Source organism: Megascapheus bottae, chromosome 36 (assembly GCF_031878675.1).
Source record: "Megascapheus bottae isolate mThoBot1 chromosome 36, mThoBot2.hap1, whole genome shotgun sequence".
Taxonomy (NCBI): Eukaryota; Metazoa; Chordata; class Mammalia; order Rodentia; family Geomyidae; genus Megascapheus; species Megascapheus bottae.
The window spans coordinates 478791-491512 of NC_143544.1; the positions used below are offsets into that span (position 1 = coordinate 478791).

Below are 12722 nucleotides of genomic sequence, written 5' to 3' on the forward strand. Positions count from 1 at the left end.
CCATGAGCTACAGACACCTGGCAATCTTTACTCCCCCCCCCCTTTTTTTCCAGTCCTGGGGCTTGAACTCAGGGCCTGGGCACTATCCTTGAGCACTTTTTTGCTTGAAGTTAGCACTCTGCTACTTGAGCCACAGCTCCACTTCTGGCTTTTTTCTGTGTATGTGTACCTACAAATCGAAACACTCTACCACTAGATCACACTCCCAGCCCCAATCTTTACATTTTTAACTTTAATTTTCAAGTAATTACAGACTTGGGGGAGGGGGAAGTGGCCAAAACAGAAAGAAAGAAGTGGCAAAAATGTACAGACAGTTCACAAATACTCTTCACCCAAGCTTGCCCGAATGTTGACATTTTACATAACAAGGAAATACTGATGTAATACAGTTTGCCAGCCCACAGACCAGTTTTATTCAAATGACTGCCAGAAAGTGCCTTTCTCCCACCTGACAGCCAGTCCTGGCACACCTGGCATGGCACTGTGTTGATTGTTACATTGCTTAAGATTTAATCACACCTTTAAATCTCCAGTGTGGGCCATGGAACCAGTTCTCCTGCATGCCATGGCTCAGTTAATTATCCCATTATGGAGAGCCACATTGTGTGTTAAACCCCTTGGTAAAATTACTATATACTTATGAATGGGATTAGGAAAGATGGGGGGGAGGGATGAATGGGACGGCATTGATCAAGATGTACTGTACTGGGCTAGGAATGTGGCTTAGTGGTAGAGTGCTTGTCTAGCATGAATGAGGCCCTGTGTTTAAGTCCTCAGTACCACATAAACAGAAAACGCTGGAAGTGGTGCTGTGAACTCAAGTGGCGGAGTGCTAGCCTTGAGCAAAATAAGCTCATGGACAGTGCCTATATCCTGGGTCCAAGCCACAGTACTTGGACAGAGTGTGGGGGGTTGTTATTTGGGGAGGGGGGAAGGTGGGGGAGTTGTCAAAGATTTTGATAACAACTTTAAATTTGGTCATGTGTAAGAGCATTTCTTTTTTCTGTGTTAACATTGGATATTAGTATTTTAAAAATACAGAAAAAGTTTTGGGTAATTTCAGGCAAAAATGCTATATTACGTCTAGTTTTGCATTTCTTGGGTTACTAGTAATGTTTAACTTTTTAAATGTTCCTTGACATGATTTTCTTTTGAAATGTCATTGCTCACCTATATTTTGGGCACAGTTTTAGAAAAGACTGGGTATTTTCATAAAGTATAAATCACCTTAAATTGTAATTTAAAAGTATTTATTTTATATTTCTTCTTTTCAAGGACTGAATCAATCCTAGGACTTGAGCTCAGGGCTTCCCCTACTCACATAGCTTGCTTGTTCATGGCTGGTACTTTACCACCTTATCCATAACTCCAGTCCTACTTTTGCCAGGTTTTGGAAAACAAATTTTTGTTGTTAATGTTTTAAGATTCAACCTTGAGTGAAATAAAGCCAGGCCAACTACCAGGGGAGTCCCAGACTACCCCACAGTTACCCAGACTATGGGAAATTATAGAAAAATCTGCTGACATCTTCAACAAAGTAACTGCAAGGTGTGTCAGGGAGAAATGTAGATTAAAAGGGATGGAAAATAGATATTTTTCAAATAGTGAAAGCTAGGGTTTGGGGAGACTTGTCTAGCTGATAAAGACACAAAAATCACCAGGAAGAATTTCCATAAAGGTTAGGAAGTGGTGGGCATTCTTTCGTTGGTGGGAAACCCAGGGTTGTGTTTGTGAGGGGTTACAGGGTGCTTGAGTGTTTTAATAAGTCCTAGGACCAGGCCTTTTTTTTTTTTTTGTCAGCCATGGGTTTGAACTCAGAGCTTTGGGTGCAGTCCCTCAGCTTTTCCCCTCAAGGGTAGCACTCTATCACTTTGAGCCAAAACATCATTTCCAGTTTTCTGGTGGCTAATTAGAGAGAAGTCTCCCTGACCTTCTCCTGCCAGAGCTGGCTTCAAACTGTGATCCTTTTGATCTCAGCCTCCTAAGTAGCTAGGATTTGAGGTGTGGGCCACCAGCACCAGAATTCTTTGGTGCATATTTGGACAATATAAAAGTTTTGTTCTCGAGTCCAGGAGTTTTGCCTAGTGGCTTGAGTGCTTGCCTAGCATGCATGAAGATTCACGGTTCGATTCCTAGGTACCACATACATACAAAAAAGCTGGAAGTGTTGCTGAGGCTCAAGTGGTAGAGCCTAGCCTTGAGAAAGCCCAAGGATAGTGCTCAGACCCTGAGTTCAAATCCCAGGACTGGCAAAACAAACAAACAAAAAACAGAAAAGTTTTGTTCTTTTCCCCTTAGAGCTTATGTTAGTGAACTAAGACTTAAGTGGTCTCAGGGTTGCCACCTGGAGTTGCTTTCGGGGATTACAGTCTTCTCTGAAATTGCTCATAAGGGTTTAATAAGTGGAATGTATGTCTCACAAGCAATTTAAATTAGAAAATATCCCATTAGAAATGGGATATTGCCATCGCTTTATGTTCATCTTCATTCTCTAATATTCTAACCAGAAAAGCTTTCACATACTCTAGAAAAAACATCGTTATGCAGTGTATATAGACTCATGCCTGAAATCCTAGCTTCTCAGGATGCTAAGATTGGAAATCATAGCTCATAGCATAGCCAGCCTGGGAAGACAAAGCTTCAATACTATTATCTCTAATTAACCAGTAAAATGCCAGAAATGCAGGTGTGGTTCAAATAGTAGAATGCCAGCTGTGAGAGCATGAGTGAGAGCCTCTGACTTCAAGTCCAGACACATGTGTGAGCACACAGACACACAGACACACAGACACACACACAGACACACACACAGACACACACACACACACACACACACACACACCTGTCTGTTTCTTAATTTAGAAACCATTGACAGACACACAGACACACAGACACACACACAGACACACACACAGACACACACACACACACACACACACACACACACCTGTCTGTTTCTTAATTTAGAAACCATTGACTCGTAGGAAATAAAGAAAGAAAGACTTGCTGGGCAGTGGTGGTTTGTGCCTATTATCCTAGTACTGGGAGTCTGAAATCTGAGGCTTTAGGTTCGTGGTTCAAAGCCAGCAGGGACAGAAAAATCCATGAAACTCTTACCTCCAATAAACTCGGTGGCCCTGTGGCTCAAGTGGTGAAGCCCTTCAGAACAAAGAGGCTCAGGAACAGTGCCCAGGCTCTGAGTTCTAGCCCCCCAATGGAGGGGGGCTGTATTTATGGTCATTTACTTTATCCTATCAGTTCCAACTCCTGATTTTTGTCACAATTCTATTTCTAAGGTCTCCTTTGTTTTATTTATGATTTAGTTGGATGATATTCTCAGTCAACAAATAAGCATTTAACGATACCCATGCTGATGTGTTTGGGTTGCACTGTAAGAAATTGTATCTGGATACATAAAATATGAGAGGGGATGGATGGGGTTAGGAGAGATGAGAAATGATGCAGGGGTGACATTGTATTCAAATGACATGTTGCATCGAAACCCTTTTGTACAACTGAAGACAATTTAATCAATTAAAAAGTATATTAAGGGGCTGGGAGTTTGGCCTAGTGGTAGAGTGCCTGCCTAGCATGCACAAAGACTGGGGTTTGACTCCTCCGTACCACATACATAGAAAAAGCCAGAAGTGGTGTGGTGGCTCAGGATAGAACACTAACCTTGAGGAAAGCCCAAGGACAGTGCTCAGGCCCTGAGCTCAAGCCCAGGACTGGCAAAAAAAAAAAAAAAAAAAAGATTGAAATCCTATTTTCTTTGCCCTTTGGAGGGTTACTAGTTGTCTGCTTATCTGGCAGTACTGGGGTTTGAACCCGGGTTCTGGTGCTTGCTAAGCAAATGTTTTACCACTTGAACCACGCCCGAGACACGAGTTTCTTCAGGCAGCTGGCAACTCACGAGGGAATGCTTTGCTAGCATTCCTCGGTTTCAGGTTAACAGAACAATTTAGTAAAATACAAAATATTGTCATTTCCTAGGCTGGAAAAAACTGTGACCACCGCTTTGGGAAGAGATGCATATAAGCCAGGCGAGAAAATAAATGTGATTGTGGCTGTTGTTGGGAAGGCCTTGGGGTGTGGGGGTAGCACTGTGTCTGACCCACGGCTCCCCCTGGTGATCCTGGACCTGTTCCTTCATGACAATGAGAGGGATTCCTAGCGAACCAGGCCCCGTGCATGCAGGACACGCTCCCATCAGTAGAGCAGGAGGGATGGAGAGGGTTCAGCCCCGGGATGAGCTAGAAGCCGCCCCCTGAAATAATGGCGTGGACATCAAAGTGCTGCTGTAATAAAATGGAACGGCTTCGGGCCCATTATTATTATTATTATTATTATTATTATTATTATTATTATTATCATCCTTACCCCATCCCCGGACAAGCTATAATTATGACATGGAGGTGCTGTTTCAAAAAAAAATCTTTAAAAGTTCAAGGACAGCGCTCAGGCCCTGAGCTCAAAAAAAAAAAATAAATAAAAAATAAATCTTTATCCTCCTAGACTCCTCCGGGCAGAGCAGAGACAAATATCCGAGCCTGGCCCAGCGGCCCCTGCGGGGAACTTAAAGGGATCCAAATCATTGAGCCACCCACGCCGTCCGCGCGGCGCAGGCGCAGGAGCGCTCGCCCCGCCCACCTCCGCGCGAGGGTGAATGGACTGTTCCATTCTCGAGGGATGCTGAGGGGTGGGGTGGAGGAGACGGGCTTGGAAGCCAGGGCCCGGGAATGCAGGTGGGTCTCTGGTATTTCCATCCCAGCAAGGATACTTTGCGATTATCCCGTTTCTCCTCCCACGATGGCGACTCCTTTCTGGAAAACGTTCAGTTCGGGACGGTTCCATTACCCATGTCCCCCCTCGCCGCCTGCAGCCGGGGCGCGTCGGGGCCGGCCGGCGTGCGAGGGCTGGCCGAGTACGGAAGCCCAGAAGGCTCCGCCCACACGTGTCGGGGCCCCGCCCAGCCTCCCGAGACCCGCGGCTCCTCCGCCCGGCGACGCCGCCGCCGCCTGACGGCTCCTCCTCCTCTCCGCCCCGTCGGCCGCGGCCGCGGGCGCGGGGCACGTCAGCGCTGCCAGCGTGGAAACCGCTGCGAGGCGAGGCGCGGCGCGGCGCGGGAGGCGGAAGTAGCGTCCGGGACGGCCGAGCCACCCGCGGACTCGGCCGCTCTCCTCAGCCATGGACGCGTCCCTAGACCAGGTCGGTACCCGGGATGAGGGGCGGCGCCGCGCCCCGGGCTCTTCCCTCCCCCCCCCCCCCAGCCTCCGGGGTGACTGTTTCCCCGCGAGCTGCCATTGTGACCCGGGTGAGGGTGGTAACGGGCCCCTCCGGAGGAGAGCGGGCCGCCCCGCCCTGCCCCGCGCCGGGCCTGGTCACGTCACGGGGCCCCGGGTGGTCGCCGCGCCGGCCGGGCCGGTCCTGCCGCCGGGGGTCGACCTCGGCCCCGCCACACGCGCGCCAGGGGCCCGCGCTGGTGACGGCAGCTTCCACCGAGTGGGTCGCAGAAGCTTCTGGAACGGAAGGAGTCTCACCTGAGAAGCTGTAGGTGTGTCTGCGGTTGGCAAGTTAGGAAGAAAATGGTTAAAGTTTGGTAGCGTGTTTAGGATTCACCTGGCGCCCGAGGGTTCCTTGGGTGTTTGTTTTTTTTTTTTTATTTTTTTGCTGCTGTTGTTGGTTTTTAAGGTAAAATTTCTGAATCTGGGAGTAGGGGTGCGGGACTCGGAGCTGCGTGTTTAATAAGCACCCCCCCCCCCCCGCACACACATGTGATTCCAGTGTGGTGAGCCTGCGAACGCCGGGCGGGAAGCTCTGGGGTCAAGAAGGGGTGGGGTTGGCCTTTCCTGCACGGCGATTCCGGCCTCTGGCTATCCGTGGTCCCGGAACCTGGGTGTCCACCCCCCCCAAATCCTGTGGCACCAGCAGCACCATCCTGGCCTCCCTCCCCTCGGGGGAGATGTAATCTGGCTGACTGCTCTGGCATGGAAATGGGCTCTCCTAGTCCCCGAGGGAGGGCCCATCAAGGAGAACCGGTGTTGACGGGGGTTTCTTCACGGATCCTGCACCAGGCCTAACAACCCGCCCTCTCCATGCCAGCTTGAGATTCGGCAAGTCCAGAAATTGATGAAAACTCAGTTTTGTTTTGTTTTTTTCTACCTGTTGGGGAGGGGGGGAGAAGGGAGAAGGGAATCAGCAGTAGCAGATGTAAAGTTGTTCACTTGTTGAAGACAGCCGTGGTAGAAACTGAGCCATATACATGATGCTCCCTTGGTCATTTGGTATAAACCGGGCAAAATGTTTAGCTCTAACAGGAAAAGGTAAATGTGGTGGTGGTTCTTTTTTTTCCTTCAAGTCTTCTGACTAGTGCAGTGTCTACCTTTTGGTACCTTGCAATTCATTTAGCATCGAGGATTCTCAACCATAGGGACATTTTTTTCCCCAAGACATTTGGCCAATCTGGAGGTGGAGGTACATTAGGTTGTGTCACCAGGTGGGTGAGGGCAGGGAGATGTTTCTGGAACCTGGTCTGAAGAGGCCAGGGATGTTCCGAAACACTGCACAGGACATCCCCAACCTTCAACAATCTGTTTTAAAATGTTTAGAAGATCTCGATTTCAAAGCCCACCTGGGCTACATAGGGAGACTCTTATTAAAACAACAACCACGCTGCTAAAAACAAACAACCGCTGAAGCTGAGAAAGTCTGGTTGTGTATGACACCAGTAGTTGAATACAGATTCTAAAAGTGTCCCTTCAGTGTTATTTCTAACTTCATAAGAAGTTGAGGTGGGCTTTGTGTCATTTAATTAAAAACCTAAGAGAACTATTCTTCCAAGAATACTTCTTTTCTTTTTTTGGCCAGTCCTGGGCTTAAGCTCAGGGCCTGAGCACTGTCCTTGAATTTTTCTCAAGGCTAGAGCTCTATTACTTGAGCCTCAGCACCACTTTCGGCTTTTTCTAAGTATGTGGTACCAAGGAATCGAACCCCGGTCTTCATGCATACTAGGCAAGCACTCTACCACTAGGCCAAACTCCCGGCCCCGCAAGAATACTTCTTTATAGACAAATCTCCAAAACAGAGTGGGTAGAGATCCTACTTTAAATGTTTCTTTCCTGACATTTGACTATAGATTACAATGGTTGTTCCCTAAATGTTAATTGATAATAAAGGATCCTAAACCTTTTCATTGAAGATCTGAAAAGGTACTGGAACTCTTATATGCTTCAGGCTGGAACAGTCACAGAAACTGCAGTGAACTTTTAGGAATTCAGAACATGTGGACTGGAAATGTCTGCTTTAGGCCAGTGTGAAGACTGTGAATGTGGATTTTTTTTTAGAGCTACTGCTCTTATTTCTATATTCTGTGCAGTCAGAGAACCTTACATATAGGAATAACATTACTGTGATATGTGTTTTGATGATTTGTTGCAAATAGTTTTTGTCAAAGCAAAATATTGGATGGGGTTATGATGACGAGGCTATGACTGGGTGAAGTTCTACATTGCTGGCATAAATTTGAGAGCTATTTGAACAGTTCTGAATGATCCCATTTAAACTGATCATGCATAATTGATGTGGCTACAGAAACCGCAATGTTATTTGATAGTTGTCCTCTAAAATTTCAACATCTCTTGAAGATGTAACCTGTGGTCATCATTTAATAGAATCACTCTTCACCTTTCCTTTGATCCAATCCTAATACTGTACCTTTGCTTTTTCTTTCTTTTTTTTTCTTTTTTTTTTGCCAGTCCTGGGCTTGGGCTCAGGGCTTGAGCACTGTCCTTGGACTTTCTCAAGGCTAGCACTCTACCACTTGAGCCTCAGCACCACTTCTAGCTTTTTTCTATGTATGTGGTACCAAGGAATCGAACCCGGGTCTTCGTGCATGCTAGGCAAGCACTCTACCACTAGGCCAACCTCCCAGCCCCCCCTTTGCTTTTTCTTTAGGAAACCTAGCAGCATGCAAAGCTGTGCTGAGAGTCCCTTGTCTTGATTTTTCTTTTACAATAGTATCAGTTCTCTTTTATCTGAAGTTAAGGTATTAGCTAAGTTAATTGAGGGGACAAGGAATTCAAACTAGCAGAGGAGAAATGTGTGCTTGAGCCCCCTGATACTGTGTACTGAGACTGCTGGGGAATAGTCTTATAAATTCAAGTACAGAATGCCACAAAGTAATTGCTGATAGTCCTATTTATCTCTTACATGCCTACACTTTTCACTAAAACTTGCTATTTTAAAGCTTAAAAATCTTACTCTTCCTGTATGTTGCATTTAGTCAGGGTGTACTGTTATTTTGTTTGTTCATTTCAATTTTCTTGGGGCACTTGGGGATTGGACTCAACCTTGCACTTGGTAGGCAAGCATTCTACCACTTGAGCCATACCCCCAGTCCAAAATGTGTTTTGTGTTTACTTTCATTCCATCCTTAAGCAGACTGAGAGCTGTGTGTTTTAGTCTCACAGTCCTGAAATTGGCCAGGTGACTGAGTCTTCTCTGGGGTGAGGAGCTGCTCTGTGCATAGGAGCGTTTAACAGCATCCCTGACTGCTGTCCCTGGATGCTAGTAATACTGGCACTGCCCCAGATGGAGGCAATTACCTCCTGAGAGTGGGTGGAACTGCTTCTGTGTGGAAATTAGAGAATCTAGACCTTCAGTCCAATTCAAGAGCCACTAGCCACATTTACCAACTTAAATCTAGATTGGTTATTCTTACATAAAACAATTCATTTTTTTCCTTCCTTCCTTCCTTCCTTCCTTCCTTCCTTCCTTCCTTCCTTCCTTCCTTCCTTCCTTCTTTATTTGCCAGTCCTGAGGACTGAACTCAGGGCCTGAGCACTGTCCTTGGGCTTTTTCCTCAAGGCTAGCACTCTAGCACTTGAACTATAGCATTACTTCTGGCTTTTCTATGTATATGGCACTGAGGAATCGAACCCTGGTCTTCATGCATGCTAGACAAATGCTACCACTAGGCCAAACTCCTGCCTACCACCCTGCCTTTTTTTTTTTTTTTTTTTTGGCCAGTCCTGGGCTTGAGCTTAAGGCCTGAGTACTATCCTTGGGATTTCTCAAGCACCACTTCTGGCTTTTGTATGAATGTGGTATAGAGGAATCGAACTCAGGTCTTTGTGCATGCTAAGCAATTCATTTTCTTAGTCAAACTAGCCAAGTTCCAAGTGTGGAAAAGCCACACATGGCTTGTGACTACCTTACTGGTCAAGACAGGTCTAGACTGTCACCAGGAAAAGTTCTGCTGGTCACCTATGGAGTTTAATTTACTCATTATATCTAATTCTTACCTCTGAACAATGCAGCTTTCACTCTGTTTCTGACTTAAACAGTATTCAGGCCTGATTTTGGGAAATCCTTTATCCTCTTACTGGCAGGCCTGAGGTTTTTAAGGATGAAGAACAACAGGAGTGGACTTTACTGATGATTACTTGGTGGTGAGACTGCAGAATTCCTCTCCCTGCTTTAAAAAGGAGTTAAGAGCCCTGTTAGGCTAACCTGAAATGATAGGTTTCCATCTGCTTTGCAGAGCTACTCATACATGGGATGGGAGGGGTTTTGTGTGGAGCTGGTGGCTGTGATTGTAGCTTTCTGTTAAAGCTGGTCCTTGTCTCATCATGAAGTGAGGGGTTTTCATGCCAGTGGGGTGAGGTGGAATGATTACCTAGTGCTAAGTGGCAAAGAGGTTTGATAGGATTTGCCAAAGAATGGTACAGAGTTTCTGTTCCTAAAAATGTTTGGTCTGATGATTTTTGAAATTTCAGGGTGATGCTCAGAAGCAACGCTATTGTTGTGTTCTAAGAATTCCAGTTATAATTGTTAGGAGTTTTTGGAGCTTAGTGGGCTGTCAACGTGAGCCCGACATAATTGGATAGAATAATATTGATAGTATTCTTGGTGCCTGGAGTTTGGCCAAGTGGCAGAGTGCTTGCCTAGCATACACAAAGACCCAGGTATACTTCCTGAATACCACATACATAGAAAAGCTGGAAGTGGTGCTGTGGCTCAAGTGGTAGGATACTATCCTTTAGGAAAGCCAAGGACAGTGCTTATGCCCTAAATTAAAGCTCCAGGACTGGCAAAAAAAATATTTTTTTTAAGATTTTTAAATGAGCATATAAAGGAAGTTCATTGTGACATTTCCTTATTTGCATACCATGGAGCAGATCAGACTCTGTTTATCCTTCTCACTCATTAACTCCACGCATGAGCGCACATGCACCTACACACTCACACTCACAAACTAGTCAAGCACTATATCTTGTTCTGTACCTCCAGCAGAAGGATAATAGTTATCTTTCTGATTTCTCCTTTGGCAAGTTCTGGAAACACTTTAAAGAGGATTTTTTTTTCCAGAGGAAATTATTATATTCAGTTGCTGTGGCCTGCTTAAACAGTTTTATTTTTGTCCTAGAATAAGTGTGTGGCTCCAGATAAAGTAGAAGGATTTAGAAGTAAAGCATGCCTTCGTGTATGTCTTGTCTGAGGGTCAGGGGTAATTTAGAAGTGCTTGCTCATGGTCTAATGTCAAAGTGGATTCTAGAAGTAATGGCTTTTAGGGGGTTTTTTGGTTTTTTTTTTTTTTGCACCAGTCCTGGGGCTTGAACTCAGCCCCAGAGTAATGTCCCTAAGCTTCTTTTGCTCAAGGCTAGCATTCTACCACTTGAGTCACAGCACTACTTCTGGCTTTTTGGTGTATATGGTATTGAGGAATCGAGCCATGGCTTCATGTCTTCTAGGTAAGCAGTTTACCACTAAGCCACATTCTCAGCCCAGAAAGAGGTTGTTTTTTTTTTTGTTTTGTTTTTCCTCTAGTGCTTCCAACACTAGAAGCCTTTCCCTCCACATAGCACATTTGACATCACTCAGGTGAGTTTCCCTGCCATCTCTCCTGCCTTTACAGTGACCACTGAGTGTCAAGTGAGGGTCCCCCATTTGCTCTTCACTACCTCTTCTCAAGGTAACTCATAGTCACATTGTAAACTAAAGCTTTCCTATCAGGGAAGTAGGGAAGGAGGAGGGAGGACTAGAGGAATGGGTGAAGAAAAATAGGAAAAAAAGAGGAATCCCTTGCTATATGTAATAGAAGTGTCCTGTAGGGAGTTTAAGATGACTTTTTAAATGTGGGTAAACCTGCCCCTGCCACTCAAAAGTACAAAGCCAAATTTGCTTGTGTATCAATTAAATTTTTTTTTAATGTTTTCCTATCAGCTGGGAAGAAGTTGTTTAATGAGCCAGTCTTTACAGAAAGTCTTCATATCCCCCACATATTCAAGCATAGCCTCTAAGCATCCAGACCTTAGAAGATGAAGGGAGGCAAATAAGTACCTGGTCCTAATTAAAATACAAATAATTAAAAAATACAAATAAAGACATTGAGACTCTAACAAGGTTTAATAGGCAATTCCTGTTCTGTCTCATCATTTACCCGTAGGAGCTGCAGTGTTGGGGGGGGAGGGGAAGGGGAAGGGCAGGCCGTGCTGTGAGTAGTTAGAATTACAGGTGTGATCCAACAGTGTCTGACTGATGGTGCTTTTTTTTTTTGGCGGGGGGAGGGGGGAGCGGGGTGAGTCAGTCTTGAGGCTTGGACTCAGGGTCTGCACTATCCTTGAGCTTTCTCAAGGCTAGCGCTCTATTACTTGATCCACAGCTCAAAGTAAAAGGTAAAAGCCACTTCCAGCTTTTTCTGTGTATATGGGCTTTGTGTGTGCTAGGCAGGCACTTATACCTTTAGGCCACACTCTCGGCCCCTAAATGCATTTTTTAAATTTTTATTTTTTGCCAGTCTTGGGGCTTGAACTCAGTTCCTGAGCGCTGTCCTTGGGCTTTCTCAATGCTAGAACTAGAGCTCTACCCATTTGAGCCAAAGCACCACTTCTGGTTTTTTCTATATATGTGGTACTGAGGAATTGAACCCGGGTCGTCATGCATGCTAGGCAAGCACTCTTACCACTAGGCCACACTCCTGGACCCCTAAATGCATTTTTTTTAAAGTAAATGAAGAAAGTACACATGAGAATTTAATCACACTTGAATTCTAAGGACTGTAGTTTAAGAATTCCTTAGTCTTTAAACCCCTTTTATAATTTCTTTGCTGAAGTTCTCATTTTTTGCAAGGTTATGATAAATAACTTCTTAGTTATTTAAAAACTAATAGTTTGCTAAACTTATCAGTGGATACAAACATCTGTAAAGATAATGGTGCGTTGTTAAACCGGGCTCAGTGGTACATGCCTGTAATCCTAGCTACTCGGGAGGCTAAGATCTGAGGATGGAGGTTCAAAGCCAGCTCAGATACTGAAGTCTAAAGTCTCTGAAACACTTACCTCCATTAACCACTAGAAAACCGGAAATAACACTGGCTCAAGGGGTAGGACAGTGGCTTTGAGCTGAAGAGCTCAGGGATTGCACCAAGGCCCAGAGTTCAAGCCCCATGACTGACATAAAAATAAATAAATAAAAATAAAATGGTGGGTTGTTTTCAGAATGCAAATCCTATCCTATGTATAGGATGTCAAGTCAGTTTAGCAGGTAATACTAAGCAGTAAAACCAAGGAAAATGCAAAGTGGAATGTATTGTAAAGGATAAAAACCATGCTACGGTTACATTGAGTTGGTATAGTTTTTACTAAAAGCAAATAGGCTTTATTTACTGTGTGAGACCAAGACTCCAACTTGGTATCGAGGTTTTTGCTCATTGGCTTGATGCT

The 12722-nt window shown here is 45.1% G+C and overlaps 1 protein-coding gene across 1 annotated transcript in view; it reads left to right on the forward strand.

Moving 5' to 3' along the window:
- Positions 1–5000: 5000 nt before the first annotated feature.
- Pdxdc1 (pyridoxal dependent decarboxylase domain containing 1) overlaps positions 5001–12722 on the forward strand; it is a 40233-nt gene continuing 32511 nt past the window's right edge. Inside the window, exon 1 of the mRNA XM_090324783.1 lies at positions 5001–5208. Within this exon, the coding sequence (XP_090180909.1) occupies positions 5188–5208 (21 nt within the window). The 5' untranslated portion in view covers positions 5001–5187. The remainder of the gene's footprint in view (positions 5209–12722) is intronic.